Source organism: Crocodylus porosus, unplaced genomic scaffold (assembly GCF_001723895.1).
Source record: "Crocodylus porosus isolate Cpor-Errol unplaced genomic scaffold, CroPor_comp1, whole genome shotgun sequence".
NCBI lineage: Eukaryota > Metazoa > Chordata > Crocodylia > Crocodylidae > Crocodylus > Crocodylus porosus.
In genome coordinates, this window is record NW_017728927.1 from 4,247,341 (window position 1) to 4,265,694 (window position 18,354).

Genomic DNA, 18,354 nt, shown 5'->3' on the forward strand with positions numbered 1-18,354 from the left:
TGGGAAATCTCATACTATTGTGATAACAATAAGTTGTGTAGACACGACTAAACAAAATTAGTGACAACCTGTTGAAGTGACTAGATCTCTAAACAGTTACAGAATCACTGTAAGAGATATAGTACAGGTGACTTAAGGTAAACAGAGATCAAAACTGAAACAGAATTAAGCTTGAATATTCATACTCCACATCCCACACACAAGAGATCTGGGACATGTAGAAATTTTTTAAAAAACAACACATTTTTGAAAACCCTTTCTCTTGGCTCTGACAAGCTGCTGGTGCTTTCTGTTTCAAAGGTACCCAGAATGAAGCCCAGATGGTAATGAAACTTCCAGTATCTGCAAATGAGATATTATTTGGAAGTATCTAGGTATGATCAAAATATATTTTAGCATGTGGAGAGTGGATCAGAATCAATACCTTTGTTCCAAATGGAAGAGGGGTTTTTTCTACATTCACTTTGGTTAGGAAGAAAATATTTCTGTTAACTTGTCAAATAGAATGCTAAGCTTCAGAAGTCTACCAATGTCCTACAGTAATCAGTCCTCAAATTTCAGAAACTGCAATACTTTGTTTAAAATAAACATTTGAAATAAGTTACCTGGCTTTGAAAGACAGAATCTGTTAACACCTTTGGATAAGTTATAAACGCCAACATTCTCTGGTCCATTTCCATCCTGATAAAATTCCTGAACAAGAGACCCCAACACAATATATTATTGGCAAGTATCCACCCAACCAAAGGTCAAAAGTATTTATTCAGGAAGTTCTAATTAATTTTCTATACTTTCACAGCAAGTTCCAACCAAAGACTTCTAGGCCCTGTATAAACCCTGTGAGGCCAGTCTCAAAGATCTTTAGACCTCAACACCTTTGGGCATTTTTACACATAAAAGCACCCAGTGCTGCAATGTTTGCAGTTGTATAAAAACCGAAATGCACATCAGTGCTGAGAAAACGGCAGTCATGCGCTTTTGAACTAAAATACATAGAAGGTGCTTTAGTTCAAACATGTACCACTGCCATTTTCTGCACGTTGATGCACATTTTGCCACCTATACAACTGCACACGGCACACCAGCTCACGCGAGGAGCAGACTCGATTAATCGAATCTCCTCCAAAGCGGTGGATCTCTGGTGCGTCATAAGACAAAAAAGTATGTGTATAAATGCTCTTTGTGTTTAAGGCACCATCCACAGAGGTGGGAAACCCCAGTTCAAATCAACATTCTGCCCGATTCAGAGCAGGCTTTTGAATCCAGGTTTTTCTCTTTCAGGGAGGTGCTCTAACCACTAGTCTATAAATAACTGAATAGGTTTTGCAAACCATAGTATGTTCTGGGGTGTTCAAACTAGCTAGCTTAAAGTTAGCTAAAGCACATGTACATGATCTGCAGTCATGCTTCTGACTGGCATGCAGACAACTGAAAATTTCCTGTTCACAAACACAGAAGGATGGCTTGGTGGGTAAGGATAAAGACTGGCCATAGAAACATACTTCTCTTGGCTCTGCCAAAAGCTTTTTGTGGCATGAGCACAGGAGATTCCCTTACTCTTTCTGTGCCTTAGCTCATATATAAAACTAGGAAAACAATAATTCTGTGTTTTACACAGCTACCAGGGAAATTAAGTCAATACTTGAAAGGTGCTTGGATGCTACAATACCACAGAAAAACCTTCAAAAGACAGCTCTCACACCCTTTGGGCAGTAAACATCCTTTTCAAGCTGTCACCCAAAGAGATTCTATATTCTATTTTTACTCATCACAGTGCATGCGAAAGAATGTGTTTTCTTAACATTTTTGGGGCTACTCATAATTTCCTTTTGCTTCCCAAATGTGTTTGAAAGTTCTCCCCCACTAAGAAACAACAAAAGAAGTTCCAAACTGTGCAAACATCATCTGCATGCATGTGCCTGTACAAAAAAGGGAGTGTGTTACATACATACCAGTGTAATTGCATGGGAAAGAGAGCACCGCAGCATATACCCAGTCTGCCTGAATTCGATCCCAGAGACATCTTCCTCCATAACTTCCAGTTCCAAAGATTTATTCTTCCAGCACCAGTCTTCATGTACAATACTTACTAAAAAACAAGCACCACAAAGTGATGAACAAGCAATGTCCTTCCTGCACTGAAGTTTCATAAAACTGGCTGTTCTCATAAACCCTTCCCACTCCAGTTATGCAAATTTAACCCTGAAGAAACAGATATGACAAGTTTGGTCGTGCAGCAGTGCAATATCACCACAAATCCATATACACTTTCTCCTAGCTGTTCCTGCAGGTTGACCTCATCAGGACCAACTTTGCCAAAGATACCTAGAAGGATCATGACTTAAGGATCACTGCCATGTGGGGCACCTGGTTTAAAAAGGCAATCTATGTGTGCCCCCTTTCCCCACTTCCTTGTGTACGAACACTTGCAGCAACTTCAAAAGGAAAACATTTCAAAAGGGTAGCAGCTAGCATGTTCTAATTGCTGTGTGTGAATGAGCAGAGTACAATTCAAATACAGGAAAACTACTCTAACTGTAACCCTGGATGAAGGAGTGTAGAGCTGGATTGGGTCTGCTACAGTTGAATCTTTCTCAACGTGTTCATACACAATTGTACCAGCTGCTTCCCTTTTGAAAGGGCTCCAAAGCACTTGTGTCCACACTGCTGGAGAACAAGAAGTTCCAAAGCATCTTAACTCTCATAAAAGGAGCCGATCTATTAACGCAGGAATTGATGCAATGGCAGGTGAGGGAATTAGGATGAATGTTCTCAATCAGGGTGCCACAGATTCCTTAAAATCCTTTCAAGGGTGCCATGCAGTGTTAGCCCTGTTAGGTGTGCAAATATGATTCAGGATTTCAAACAGGAATCCACAGGATCAAAAACATTCTGACCTGTTGTGGGCATTTTGAGATCTCTGCAACAGAAAATTGCTCTATAATTCTTCCTTAGTCAGAAAACAAGTGAAAACTAAGCACCAGCATTTTCTGAGGGTGCCTTGAGTCTAAAAAAGGTTGAGAACTTGAATCAGCGTCTGTCCCTTTACCCATTTTGCTACAGTTCCATTTAAGTCAGGGGAATTTCACTGTACAATATGATTATGATTAACTGGACCTGCATATGTAACCCCTGAAGTCTACAGGGCTTTTGACCAAAGACTGATTTCATGGCTGAGTACAAAGGACATATGTAATTTTTTCAGCTACTCCTGAATGTCACAAGTTCAGTGCAAAGCTTCTATGATGCCTACTTTTGTATTTGCCAGGTAGTACATTTTCAAAAGTAAAGACCACTGAGTCCGTCTTTCCAGAGAGCTGAAGGCTGCGCTTCTCTCCCTGGCGCATCACTGACTGCAGAGTCATCATCAGATCACCGCAAGCATCTGTGAGAACACATAGGAAAAACAATGGAATTACAGTGGGCTCCTGCCCTACAAGGAGAACTTCAGCAAAACTGCCTGTCACACTCCCTGTGCCCTAGGACAAGAGGATGTCAATCATTTAAGGCAGTTATTTGTTAAGTATCTGTTTACAAGAGCTTTGCTATATTTTTTAGCAGTTTTAGCTCATTAGCCAACAGACACCCTGGCATCTTCTAGCAGCTGACAAATGGAGAAGCCCAAATTAGATTCCTGAACACATCATCTTTGCAGACTGCCAGACTTGGGAAATGCTAGCAAGGCAGAAGGCTCAGCTCTGTGGAAGACTCACAGGGAATAATTTAAGAGCATGACTACCTAGGATTTCTGACCTCAGTCATCCTCTCCTGAAACTAGTAGGAATTTAGGAAGCATGGAAACTTCAGACCCCACCAAGTTTATATATCCCCAAGGAAAAGGGATATACCAAGTGCACTCCCACCTTCCTATTAACAGCTTCTGCACTTACGTTACAAACACTTAAGCACGTGCAACTTAATTAACAGTCTGGTGTTTTCCATATTCAAGGTAATAACCCAGAACCAGACGGTAACAAATATTCCCATTAAAGAGGTAAACCACCTGTTAATGGAGCTAAAGCAGGTGATTGGAGCATTTTAGTTATCTGTTGGCAACATGTTCAGTGCATGTTGAGTACCATCTTGCACACAGATAAAGACAGCCTTTGTTCTGAAAAGGTTGCATCCTAAAAACCTGATCTAGCAAACAATAATATACATAGTGTTTGCTATAAGGCACACAACCCTCAACAAAGAAGTGTCTTATTAAATTGCAAGGCCTTCACAGTGGGGAAGTACAAGTACACAATAAGAACTTATTTACTTGGTTGAGTCCTGTGCAGATAGGTAGCAAGCTGTGATCTCAAAAATGCATGTCTTGATCTGGTGCCAAGAGTCTACACTGAACAGACACAGACAATTTAACTTCTCTCTTTTCTTACCCAAACAAGAGACTTTGCCTGAAACTGATGCCAGAAACTGAGAAAATGTCACATCCATCACTGGCCTGTCTGCAACGGTAACTGCAAATGTTTTGGGTTTCAAAGCCAGTCCTGCCCTGGCTTCAGCCTCTGGAACAATTACCTGTGGGTATATCACATCACCAAAGGCTTTCATTTAACTGCAGTAGTCTGGGTACAGTAATTACTGAACACAATTCATTTACCAGGTTTTAAAATCAATCATCACTAAAACACATCTCTCTCCTTAATGCATCTGCATTTTCACAGTTATCTATGTCCTGCCAAAAACATAACTCCATTCATTCACATGGTGTGCACCCAGAATCCCTGCTTCTGCTCCAAGAATCTTCTTTACAGTCCAGTGTAAATGACCCAGCAACCCCAGAGCTGGTAACTGATAAGGGCAACACTTTGGGAAGCATCAACTCTGGGGGCCTGAGCAGTCTGTACCTAGGAATGTGGCAGGAGACTTCATTACAGTACATTTCCTGGTCTTCTCCCAGTATGGCCCATCCTCCACAGGGACATGGCTATGAGAAAAAGCAGCAAACACCAGGCTTTGCTTTCTCTTGTAACCCAGGCTGCAGTCAGTTATATGTCAAGTTTTATTCATATGGCAACTTAATGAGGCAAGACACAATGGCAGGGAAGTTTCCAAAACAACAGAGACTCAGATTAAAGCATTTACCCTATAAACCCTGACCGCCTCCTTTTTGGTTGGTGTAACAGGAAGGAGAGCTGCAATGTCAGCTTCATTAGACAGGTAAATAAGTCATTGTTTGTTTAGTGTAAAGGAGTGAAAGGGAATGGGGAAAATGAGAAAAGATCACATTATAGGAGAATATTTTAGCATCTTTAAAAGTGACATAGTTTTAGAGTGTGTTTAGGAAATTTACTGGAAGACAAGAAACTGAACCGTCCTCTCACCTGGATATTGTATGTACCCGATTTTGCCTTAAAACAAAAGGCTCCGTGAGGGTCAGTCTCTGTTGTAACTAATGACGCTTTGTCCTTCTCTTGAGATATCATGGTAACCTTGTATTTATTAATCTGTTTGATTGCGTCAGGAAAGCGAGTTACAGTAATCTGACCACACACACTGAATCTGCAAAACAATCACTCCCAGTGAGTCCAGGCATGTAAACTTGACAAAGTGCCTGGAAGATATTTACATCCAAATCCAGTTAAAACTCACTAAAGTTGAAATCCTAACATACTGAGTGAAATCTCTCTTAGTGCTGTTCTTCAAAAAAACCACAAAGATAATCACAAGCAAATCTAGTAGCATTAACACACGTTGCAGAGTAATCAATTCCCTTCCCCCCTCCTCACTGGCCACTTAACAGCCAGACTTTGCTGTTTTCTGAGAAAGCACTTATCTACAGCTACACAAATCCAGTCTAATTTTGGTCCAGCTGGCATGTCCCCTGCTCCTGTTCTCCTACACAGTACTGCTTCTTGTTTGACAAGTAAAAGAAGGTTTGCCAGGCAAGGGTTGAAGTATTCTTGTCTTCTACAGAACACAACCACAACCTTGTAAGGATAAGCTCTTGTGGAGAGCATCTCTTGTCTTTATCTTGCTCAGCTTATACTGTGCCTCTTACTGTGAGAATTCTTATGCCCACATTTCCAAAATGGATATCGATACATCAGACAAAGTATTCTGAATAAAAGTTTCTGGGGTGTGGACAAAGGTATCATTTTAACTGCATTAAAGAAAAGGTAGAGCTGCTCTGGAGCACGTTAGCAGTTCTCCTATAACTTATTAGGGGGTGTGCAAAGTAGGCCGTATTCAATTAGGATTTGGCCCGATTTGGGAGACTGATTCGATTCGTTGATTCAGATCACTGTCCCAAATTTGATTTGGCCAAATCCAAATCTGAAGATTCAATGCTGATTTGGAGAATCAGCAATTTGACCATAGACACAGCTTTAAATATTTTTTCTAGATACCTTGAGGTACCAGCCACGGCTCATGAATGCTGAGATGGTAGAGCAGATGGAACATTCCATGAAAGCACAGGGGGGCCCCCCCACATGCTCGGCAGCAGACCCTTCGGGGTCCTGGTGCCCTCCCAGACCCAGGAGGCACCAGTCGCCACCACCAAGTACACTGGGGACCACCCCCATGCTCCCGTGGGACACTCCATCCGCCTCAGCATCTCAGCATTCACAAGCTGCCTGGTACCTAGAGGTAGGAAAAAAAACATTTAAAGCTGTGTCTATACCTGAATCATCAAATCTCTCTGAATTGATTCAGAGGGTTCCAATTCAATTCGGAGAGATTAAAGGATCTCCTGATTTGATTCTGATTTGGAGATTCAGTTGCCAGATCTCCACTGAATCAAATCAGTAACCAAAGCTTCACACAGCCCTGTTATATGTGCACAATTCTGTAAAGATACAAATTAGCTCAATTGCCCTAACTCTGAGGCTGAATGAAGCTAAGTTAAAGTTGGAAGGGTTTCCTTGTATCACTACAGAATCATGCAGACAAAAGAGCTGCATCATATCACTATGCTCTGATATTGATACAACTGTTACATCTGTCTAGAGCTTTAGTATACAAGTCTGACCTTGAAAGTAGAGCAGAAGTAAAAAAAACCAAAAAAACCCAGCCACATCACAGGAGTTCTGCACCGTGCTGTACTTTTATGTGATTGACTATAGAACCATCATGAAAATAAAGGATGGTCACTAGAGCTGTGCAAAGCTTCATTAGCCAATTCGACTGGGAGGAGATTCGGCCCGATTCAGCAGCTGAATCTCCGAATCTGAATCAAATTGGGAGACCCATTAAAAGCTCTGAATCAATTTGAAAAAGGTTCAGCACCAATTCCGATATTCAGCCATAAATTAAACAGGCAGCAGTCCTTGACTATGCTGGACACAGCTGCCTCCAGCTGCTAAGTCTGTTGTGGTGGGCAGAGGGAAGGGGCGTTGGGGGTGGGGTGCAGATCAATGCCCCCATAACAAGGGAGAGACTGGGGCTGCGGCTGGGACAAGCTGCCCAGCCAGGGCAGGGAGGTGCAGGACTTGGGGAAGAGGGCTCCCGCCACTGCACGCCGCCGTGCGCCATCAGTTCAAGAGAGCATGGAAGTGGGCATGTGCCCCTAGATCTGTGTGGGGTACGCTGAGCCAGGCTGCACTCTGGGAGGCTAGCCCCAGCAGCCCACTGCTGAGCTGTGCTCTGTGGTGTGGGTGGACGCAGGGCTGCACCCTGGGCAGCTAGGTCCACCCGCAGTCTGGAGCGCAGCCCTGGTTCTGCTCGCTCCGCAGAGTGCAATGGAGTGGAGACTATAGGAGGGCTGCAGCCACCCTAAAATTCCCCATAGCCCCTGCTGCCAGCCTCGCTCCAATCTAGGTGTGCACGCCTGCCCCCATGCCCTGCCGCTGCTTGCCCAGCTGGGGCAAAGCCATAGCTTGTCTGGGACACACAGGGAGGCTGAGCGAGCGGCGGGAGGGCACAGCATCCGCTCCCAGAGCTTTTTGTTGCCCATCTGGAGCGCAGCCTGGCCCAGCCTGCCCCATGCAGATCCAGGGGCACACGCCCGCTCCCATGCATTCCCGGACCAGTGGTGCGCAATGGTGGGAGCTCCCCTCCCCAAGTCCTGCGCCCTACCCCATGACCTAGCTGGGCAGCTTGTCCCAGCCCCACCCCCAGACCTTCCCTCGCTGTGGGGGCATTGATCTGTTCCCCCATACCCCTTCCCTCCCCCCTCCGGCCACCAGCTGAAGGCAGCAGTGTCTGGCATCCTCAAGGACTGCTGCCTGTTTAGTCTATGGCCAGATCTCCAAATTGCCCCCAAATCTTCAGATCCAAATCAGGACAGTGATTCAAATCACTGTCCCTCTAAATCAGCTGAATCCAAATTGAATACTTGCCACTTTGCACAGGCCTAATGGTCACATATGAAGCACAGGACTACCTACTGGATGCCTCTGCTCTTTTCTGAGCTCTTGTGTAACCAGAGCCACATCATTTACCACTTGTGTGCTCCAGAGTCTAGAGATTCTCCACCTGCAAAAGGGCCTACGTTAAAACACTATTCTCAGGCAAAATATTGGGAGAACTCAGTTGGATAAGTAAACCCTATCACTGCACATTGTCCTATCTTCCGTGAATTCCACAAGTGACACTTGATTCCTGGCACCCAAGTGTGTAAGTCTAAGTGCAGAATTGTTGAGGAGCCCTGTTTCTTGTGCTACAGATAACATGCACTTATAACTCTGGAAATCTAAACCTACCCATTAATACTTTGAAACAGTTCCCCCTTCTCCTCATAAAAGGGCACTTACCCTGTTGCTATAATGTCTGCTAGCTGAGGGGTGTTTGGTGCAATTTTCACTGTAACGGTGTCGAAGAAGAGGTGCTCCTTCTGGGCGTGAATGGTGTATGTGCCTGTTGTTATGTTCTCAAGGCGGAAAGAGCCATCGGCCTTTGTTTTTACTACAACAAACAGAGATGATAGTGAAAAAAACAAGAGTGTGTTAAGCACATATCACTGCCAAGGTCAATGAAATTTTAGAAACCACCCAAAGTTCCAGGCTACTTTTGACTAACATGGCGTAGCAGGACACCACTAATGGTTTCTTTCCAGAGTAACTTTTGGTTCTGTGTCTTACAGCACCATCCTTGGTTTAGTAAGTTTCTGAAAGAAATTATGACAAAGCTTTGTAAAGCAAAACAATGGAACACTTCCACTCTTTTGTTCTCATCTAGACAGACTGGAAATGGAAATTTAATCCAATGACTTGAAAGCCTCTTGAACTTGCCAAATAAACCCCAGTGAAAGCAGCTTATTCCCATGAGCCATTAGTTCAGGCTCAAGCCCTATTTCTACATTTCAGTCTTGCTTTAGACTTTCCCACAACACCAAAAATAAAAAAATAAAAAACTACTGCTTACCTTTAATTTGATTGTTCAGGGTTACTGTAGCATCAGCAACTCCTTCTCCTTCAGGGCCATTCAACACTCTGCCCGTGACAGAGAAGCCCATTACGTGGAAAACAGGCTGTGGTTGGTGGGAGGAAACAGATCATTAGTATCCAACTTGTGAAAGCACTGGGCTGCACAACAGTGGTGTGGCGTGGCGTGCAGCAAGAAATACTTTTGATGAAAATTTATAAGGGAAATTTCCATTAATCTTTTTACATCCAACACACTTGGCTTGGTAATTTCAGGTAAAAATTGAGGCAGTCTGTCTCAGTAGCTATAGGAGCCAGGGAAACTCTCAATTCATTTGTATTATTTCAACACAAACACCTTCAGTCTGGGACCATGACACCATTTTACTCAAGGTTCTACAAAGCATAAAGACAGCTCCCAAACAATCTACATAACCAAGGAGGTCACTGTCCATTTACAAGCCCAGGAAAAGCCAAGCAACTGCAAGCTGTTTCCCTTATTTTTCCTTTCTCTAGTAAAAGTTGCCTAACATATCAAAACATCACACCACCATCACAGTAGCACAATGCCCAAAACTCCCCATAATGTGGAATTTACTTGAGCAGGGGTTATGAATTAGCTTAGACCTCATTATGAAGAAAATCTTTGCCTCTCAAGCCCGCCTTCCAGTACAATTAATTCCATTTTCACAGGAATATATTCACATACAAGTTTGTCTTTAAATTCCTGCAATGACTTCTTACCTCAATTTGTAAACTGTCATGCTCTACAGCAAAGTCCAATCTAGATGGAGCAACGTCAAAGGTAATTCTCTCCCCCCTGTAGAATGGTACCTGGAAGAAGAGGCATTTCTTTGACTCCCAAGTAGCTGGTGTATAACCAAAGTGTTGTGTTTCACCTTGAACCTTTGACAAACATATCCTGCACAACATTCCCAGAGCTGCTACCTGTTTTGTTTCTAAAGCAAAAGATTCCCAGGGGTCAGAAGCTTGCTGGAAAATATACCTCAGAAGGAAGGAATAATAGCAGTACTGAATCACTCAACCTATTTCATCTTGCTTTACCCATCTGTGAAATGGGCTTAATACTTGGGATACGAATTGCCCAAACCCTCACTGATCAACACACAGGAATGCTCTGGATTGCACTGGGAGGATTATATGCATTTCCCTTACACCAACGCTGTTGCTCAACAGTAACCCAACAACACCATGGGTGCCTGAGCACCACAGGAAAATGCTATAGGCAAGCATGCATGGAGTACTTCCAGGCATTACAGAGCTACAATACTCTGGTGCAGGGCTGTCCACGAGGCAATCCACAGGCCTCATGTGGCCCCCAAAGGGTTAGCTACTCTCCCTCCTGACCTCCATTCTACCTCATTTGCTCCTGCCACAGCAGCAAGGAGCAGGCTGGACTGTCTGAGCTCTGTGCATATCAAAGAAGAGAGCCTGCAAGCACTCCAGGTGGGCAGTGCATGTGGCCCAGGAGGGGAGTAGGTGCCATCTGAGCAGCCATAAGAAGTCAGACTGTTTCCACTACAGCCTGGCTCCTTCACTCTCCTAGTTGTGCATGCCACACGCACAGGAAGATCTCCATCCCACCCCCACCCTTTCTGGTCGCACGCAGTAGGTTGAGGGGGAGCCAGGCTGCCTGTGATGGAGGGTGGTCCGAGGGGGCACTGCCCACTGGTGCACCTGCAGCTGAGAGATTGTACACAGCAGTAGGGGAAGGCAAAAGGGGACACTGGGCAGCTCACTTAAGAAGTCAGCTGGGGAGGCAGCTCACCCACATGGCTGTGGCCCTTGAGTACATGGCCTATGTGGCACGTGGCTCCTAGATGCCTGGAAGTAGGACAGCCCTGCTCTAATGTATTCAAAGCTCTAGCAAGAGATCTAATTAGATGGGCTAAAAAAAAAAAGTCTTTACTTCCCAGGCTGAATGTAAATATTTACTTAATGCTGTAAATGAACAAAAGAGGGATACAGTGAGGGAAGATCTTGAAGGCACAACCCATGAACAGCTACCTGCAGCTTTCCAGTCTAAAACAAACTTCAGGTGGGATTCTAGGATTGGCTGAGCTATTTGGTTAGACACTTATTTGCTAATAAACAGCAACTCAGAAACCTCCCCACACAGTCCTACCTCGCCCACTTACCTCAGTCTCATACATTTTACTGGGCATAGTTCTTTTCCAGCCAGTCCATCTAGGGCAGACACCTACCACTATTACTGCTTTAGCAATAAAACTGTGAATGTGAACAACAAAACACTCAAAAGTAGTCCATGTGCAAGCAAGCAATGAACCTTGCAAGTACCTACCACAGTGTATTTTCCACTTGGTAAAGAGAGGAATGTGAAAGATCCATCCTCCTTTGATATAACATTGCACAGGTAGGAGAGAGACTCATCTCTCACTTGGAACCCATCGACGGGAGAAATGTTGCAGCCCATAATATCCTATTCAGAGAGAAGCAGTGTTACTTCTCTCTCATGTTAAGCATTCTCCTCCAAGACGAAGTTTTTTTTCCCCTTCTAATTCCCAGGAGTTAAGAGAGACTTTAGAATCAAGGCTCATGTTATATATATAAATCCCAGTAAAAATAATTGCATGGAAGCAAGTTTAAAGGAGCAAGATTTTGAAAACTGAACTTGATTGCTTCCTTGATATCCAAATGTTGCACTAGCCACCTCCGCAGTAATTATTTGTTACACTCCGAAGTGGGTTACTTTAAGCCAGAGCAGAGACTCCCAGATGGTCATATGTTCATAAACCAATAGTGTGTGGCAGCCATTGGATATTGGCAATTTTTAAAGATCAAAAAGCACTTAAAATAAGAACTTAAGGTTAGTGTTCCTAGAGTCATGCTACAACAGAAGTAAGACTTAATTACTGAGACTTAACCCAAAATGAAGTCAGGGTCTGATGCTTAGAGATAAAAGTTCTCATTTGCATGCCCAGCTATATGGCATTGGGCCAAAAGTTCCTCCCTAACCCCCCATATGTCTTTTGGACCTTGATAAAGAATTGTCATCCCTTGGGCTGACACCTGGGCTTTGTGCACAGAGGGAAGGTAATTGGAAAAATGTGATCTTTGAGATCATACAAGGATTTAATCTTCACCCTTTGAAGCTCTATTGAAACTGAGATCTAACAAAACATCTCATTTCTTGTGACTGACAATCAAATGCCCCTGCTCAGTTATATGCATATTGTAAATCTAGGCCTCAATTTTGAAAACGTTTATACCCAGACAGACCTTTCCTCACATAAGGAACTCTGCCGGGCTCTCTAGAAAGTCAAGCACAGAGACAAGGGTTTGTACAATCAGGCTCTTGACACGAAACAAGTAAGAGGATGCTCATATTTCCATAGCTTCAGTAGGACCAGCTCACTGCACCCCCCTCTCTATCACAAGCTCCTCATGTGCCACTTCTTACTATTCTAAGAACTCTTTCCAACCCCCAGCCCCTCATCATGCCAAGTATTGTGAGTGCCTCCATTTCCCTCAGGGAAAAGGCTTTGTGTATCCCTGTGGATCCCTGTCTAGGAGTTTCCTTCTTTCGGGGCTTTGTGTAGTCCACCACACCCTACACCAGGATTCTGAGATTAAGGTTAGTGGTCCTAGATCTATGCTAGAGCAAAAGTTAAGATTTATCTAGCGAGAGTTGGTCTGTCAGCCATGATACCCTGAACCCAACAGAAACCAGTGTCTGATGCTTCAGGAGATCCTTGGGTTCATGGGCCACTTTCCCATCCATCATGTGCTCTATGCACCCCAATTTTCTCTATGGCAAGGGCCCTCAGTGTCCCAATCTGCTCTTCTCCCTAAAGCTCTGAGCACCCTATTTCCCCCCAAGGCCAAGATAGTCTATTCTACTCAAACTCCCTTCTCCTTCCCAACCATTCTTTCTGCTTGAGAAACAAGTCATTTCAATGTTGTCAGCTTCTTCAGAGATGATGAACAGAGCTGAGATGGAAGATACTCTTAGGCTAGAAAGCATCAATAGCTCCCATTAACTCTTTCACCTACAGACCACTAGAGGCAATAGAAGCTGCTGGGTCTGCTAAGCAGATAACAGAAGTCCACGTGTCCCTCTCCCTCTATACTCTGTTGAGTTTCTGATATTCATTAAATCAATAGCATTCTACTCCTTGCTGTCAAAAAGAACCCTCTGACACTTTGAAATCAACTACTTGAGGTCACAAGTCATTGCCTTATAAGCACTGAACTGAGTGCAAGATTTTGCTGTGCTCTCCCAGTTAAACCCTTTACATTTACACCCCGATACTAAGGAAGTCTCTCTAATCCATCACTACCTCTTTGGTGACTGAGGAGGAGAAGAGGAGGAACATGACTCCTTTCATGGGTTCACCATCACTCCGTACAGAACCTGAAACATTGTAGCCAGCCACAATCAGAGGGGCAGCAGCATAGGCATTGGAATTGGTCACTCGCACCATTGTGTTTGCCTGAAATACAAAAGTAGGCACGTTTCAGAACCGAACAATAGGCCCCCATTCATAATCATCAAGGCCTAAGACAACCATGCAATTACCCATATAATGAACTACATTATAACTCCTTTATGAACATCAGCAGGAGAGAGTGCATGGATTATTCAAAAGAGAAGGAAACAGGGGATGCCTCTGAAAAAACAGCAGGTAATTGCTTTAAGAGTGGCTTTAAGAATAGGCAGCAGTCCCTAGGAAGTACCTGTGTTATCTCAATTAAAAGGCAGAATGCATGAGACTAGCAAGAGGACACACACACTCCAGGCATGCAACTTGTTACCATATCTTTCAAAGATTTTTGGAACTTCCACTTGACCTAAACTTGATTCATTAAATCATGTCCTGTGATACTCACTTCCTATTAACGGGAATGAATATTGCACAGGGGGAATAAAACCACCTCCCAGTCGCTTCTGCTTTATGAGCACTAACCTCTTTCAATACCCAGATGGGATGTGAGGCAAAAATTTCATATTCTCCAGGCAGCACTTTAAAGAAAGCAAACCTGTAAAACAGGAAACAAAATTATTTTTCTTCAGGAACATTCTTAATGTTTTTCATAACCATGAAATATTTAAGAGTAACCCAAAATGAAGTCATCATTCACAATAATCCCCAATGACTCATTGTATTTCCCTTTCTAACCTACTAATGTTGAATAAACTAAAAACAAACAGATGCTCACTTTCCTCCGGCTTGGGTCACAGTAGCTTGTATGTTTACATCACTGCCAGCATTTCTCAGTACAACCTGGACACCAGCAGGACCCAAAATTTGTCCTTTGCTGAGAACCTGGCAAAATGAATAAAAAGGTAACTTGCAGAGAAGCAATATAATACCACTTGGAAACATCTCTCATGTTAATACTGCACATCTAGAAAAAGTATAAAAAGAAGCCTAACCTTTCCATTCACAGAAAACCCAGTAAACACAAAGTTAATATCACCTCCTTTTGTGCAAATGTCATTAATACCATCCACATGGATGTCCACGCTAGTTGGTTCTGGAAAAAAAATTATATTAATACACTGTATATTTAAATGATATCATTATATTGGTAACAAAATACTTCAGCTATAACTGAATCAGTTACTAAGTATAACATCTGCTTTCCAACACTTGCCAGGTTAAAAAGACAAGGCCACGAAAGAAGAGGTTATTCCCCCAAGATGAACAGGTAAGGAGGATTTCTTAAGGATGGGTAACTGAATCTCATATTTGGTATGTTAAGTTTTATTCATTCATTACACATACTGAAATGTTGCATCCATTTAAGTTCATACAGGGTTCTTAGAAACAGACGGCCGAATAATAAAGTCATAAGATGTAAGAAAACGTTGTACCGATTAGAGAAGGGCTGGAAGACGCACCTCATTTTGTCAGCTATTTGTGTCTTGGAAACGTTCACCTCTCAGACATTAAAATCAAGCTTGCTGGGCTTTTTTCTTCCCCAACCAAGCACGTTCTATTCCTTCAACTAACTACAAGTAAAATAGCTTGGCACATTTTCCCATCCTGGGGTAGATGGGATGTATTAATTTACCTAATAAAACATCAATGCCATCTTCTATGGTCATTCTTCAACCTACAGTTCACAAATTTGTCTGGGTCACGCTGGGCTACCATTATGGCTTTTGCCATGGAAAAAGCATGTTTTCGACATTAAAAAACATGACTAGGACATACTAATATTGGTCAATATACCAAACTCAGCTGACATTCTCTTCTCCTCTCCACCCCAACCACAAATCACAGCCTCTTCAAAGCAGGCAATGGAAGAGCAGCACATGTACTGCGCCAGTTTTGCCAAAGAACAATGAGTACTTACCAAAACTCCACCCTAGGGGAGGTTCAATCTTAAGAATGAAATCCCCCTAGGAAAAGATAATAAAGACATTCCTGGGTTTAAATGGAATCTGCTAATTTAAAGGAAAAAAATGGGCACAAAGATACAATGGCTTGGCTAGACAAGAACACACTGAAAAGCCAAGGCAGGTTTTCCCCAAGTTCTCTGAGTGCCTGAGTATAGTAAGTCCACTGCTTCTCTCGATGTAGACTACTTCGTCAGTGATCTAACCCCTAAGAGCTGTAAGACAGCCCCATGGAAATCTGTGGGGTTCCACATGGGCTAAGATCCCACCCACACAGAGCTCATCATAAGCATTGGTAAGCAAAAAGCTTCCAGGTTACAGAGGGGACTCAGAGGAAGAGGCCTGATGGAGGCATTCTGGCAATTCAGTAGTTAACCAATTGAAAGCAAACAAAACAAGAATATTTCAAGCTAATACCCATTTTATTTCAATTTAAGAATCAGTCTTCCCAGTATAAATCAGCATCATAACACTGAGACATTAGCTTTATGCTCCATCATTATTTTTTATACTTAAGACAACTTTTTAAAATATTGTCTGGAATCCGTTCAAGTAGTCCCTTTATTTACATTCCTCTCCACTGCGCTATGATGCAACTTATGCTATTATACAACAAGTATGCTTTTACATGTCGTAAGTAGATGACTACAATTTACACATACTTAGCCTTTACGTTTTTTGCGAGAGGGATTTTCCTGAGTTGTATTTCTACGCTACCAACCAAAGCAAAGTCCAGTCTCGTGATTACTATGATACAAATAAATACTCATATGGCAAAAGTCAAGTCACATCAAATTATAATACGTGGTAGCAAGGAATAAAACACCAGGACTAAGAAGAATTAAACTCCGTTTAGATTGGAAGCAAATCATGATGCACTGATCATAGGCAGCGTTCCCTCCAAGCTGTGTGGCATGCGCAGCCGCACTCATACCGCGCTGCCAGACGCACCCGCACATCCCACACAGCTTGGAGGGAACGCTGCTCATAGGATCATAGGAAAGTAGGGCTGGAAGGGACCTTACAAGGTCATCTAATTCAGCCCCCTGATCAAGGCAGGATCATCCCTAACCATCCCAGCCAAGCGTCTGTCCGACCTGCTCTTGAAAATGTCGAGGCATGGAGATTCCACAGCTTCTCTAGGTCGCCTGTCTCAATGCTCGACTACCCTCACTGTCAGAAAGCTCCTCCTAATCTCCAACCTAAATCTCTGCTTGGGCTTGAGGCCATTGCTCTTAGTCTTGCCCCTTACAGCCATAGCAAAAAACCCATCTCCATTCTCTCTATAATCACCCTTCACTTCACGTACATGAAGACTTTGCAGATCCCCCTGTCTTGGTCTTTTCTTCTCCAGACTAAATAACCCTAATGCTTTTCAGCTTTTCATCCTAAATCTTGCTGCCCAAGCCCCTAATCATTTCTGTTGTCCTGTGCACAGTTGCAAACCAAGGGGAGTGATTCTTCCACACAATTCAGCACCGGTGAGGCATCCCTTGGCATACTGTGTTCTGCTTTTGACCCTAAACTGCCCCTGGCCTTTCTGAAGTGTGGGGTCAAAAGCTGAACACAGTACTTCAAGGGAGGCCTCACCAGTGCTGAACTGCGTGGAAGAATCACTTCCCTTGGTTTGCAAACGACGCTCCTCTTAATACGACCCAGGACGATGTTGGCTTTTTCTGTAACAAGAGCACACTGTGGGCTCATATTCAGCTTATGGTCTACTGTCAGCCCTAGGTCCTTCTCTGCTAGCCAGAGCTGTTTCCCAGTCTGTATGCATGTGTGCAATTACTCTGTCCTCCTTGATATGCTGCGTTCAAATCAGACTTCACTCGGCAAACAGGACCAAATGGTAAGCAGTCGATCACGGCAGCGTCCTGCGGACATTCCCACAGCGCGCAGCTCCTTACCTTGTCGTACAGGGGAATCATGAAGTAGCCATTGTTGGGGGCACAGTCTGTTTGGTATTTCAGAGTCCCGTGCTTCGTATATAACTTAATCTACGAGAGAGAAAACAAGAGGAGAAGCCATCTCATTAACCGCTCCCGGGTGACCGAATCTGAAACAGGCCGCACTCTCAGCAGATCTGGACATCCACCGTGCAGGGTGGAGCGGAGAGCAGGGGGACCAAGCCAGGCCTTGTAAGGACAATGTTTGCAAGGCGGCACCGGAGGCAAGCATCCCAAGGACACGCAGTGGCTGGAAGACCCCCCCAGCCGGTGCAAATTTTCAGAAACCCTCTATTTGGGGCGGGGGCAGATGGTGGGGGGGTCCCAACCGAGCACTCGCCCCCTATCGGGAAGGCTAACGCTTCAACCGGAATTCAACGGGCGCTCGCCTGAAATGTCTTAGTGCTTGTTTGATGCATTCACTTTAAACTGGCAAATTACCCGATGACCTCCATCCACCAGGCCTCTTGCGCCCAAACCCGGGAGCTTTTTGCCGGACTCAGGCTCGGAGCCCTGTCCTCCCCGACACCCAGCGGGGCCCATCCAAGCCCTCCCTCCCCCTCGCACCTCGATGAGCGAGTAGTTGATCTCCACGTCGGACTTGACGAAGCCCCCGCAGCCCACGACGATGTCCTCGGAGCCGCGCGCCAGCGCCCAGCACAGCGCGCACCACAGCGCCGCCGCCCAGCCCCAACCCCGGCCCCGGCCC

At 44.1% G+C, this 18,354-nt stretch overlaps 1 protein-coding gene across 1 annotated transcript in view; it reads right to left on the reverse strand.

Moving 5' to 3' along the window:
• Positions 1-18,353, reverse strand: part of LOC109314780 (nodal modulator 1) — a gene marked incomplete at its 5' end in the record, with an annotated part of 38,293 nt that extends 19,940 nt beyond the window's left edge. Inside the window, 16 exons of the mRNA XM_019542113.1 lie at positions 606-693; positions 1,953-2,089; positions 3,254-3,385; positions 4,383-4,524; positions 5,331-5,508; positions 8,703-8,853; positions 9,313-9,418; positions 10,056-10,145; positions 11,635-11,772; positions 13,634-13,786; positions 14,261-14,333; positions 14,514-14,620; positions 14,731-14,831; positions 15,657-15,702; positions 17,607-17,696; positions 18,213-18,353. Of these exons, the coding sequence (XP_019397658.1) occupies positions 606-693; positions 1,953-2,089; positions 3,254-3,385; positions 4,383-4,524; positions 5,331-5,508; positions 8,703-8,853; positions 9,313-9,418; positions 10,056-10,145; positions 11,635-11,772; positions 13,634-13,786; positions 14,261-14,333; positions 14,514-14,620; positions 14,731-14,831; positions 15,657-15,702; positions 17,607-17,696; positions 18,213-18,353 (1,873 nt within the window). The remainder of the gene's footprint in view (positions 1-605; positions 694-1,952; positions 2,090-3,253; positions 3,386-4,382; positions 4,525-5,330; positions 5,509-8,702; positions 8,854-9,312; positions 9,419-10,055; positions 10,146-11,634; positions 11,773-13,633; positions 13,787-14,260; positions 14,334-14,513; positions 14,621-14,730; positions 14,832-15,656; positions 15,703-17,606; positions 17,697-18,212) is intronic.
• Between the last annotated feature and the right edge of the window lies 1 nt (position 18,354).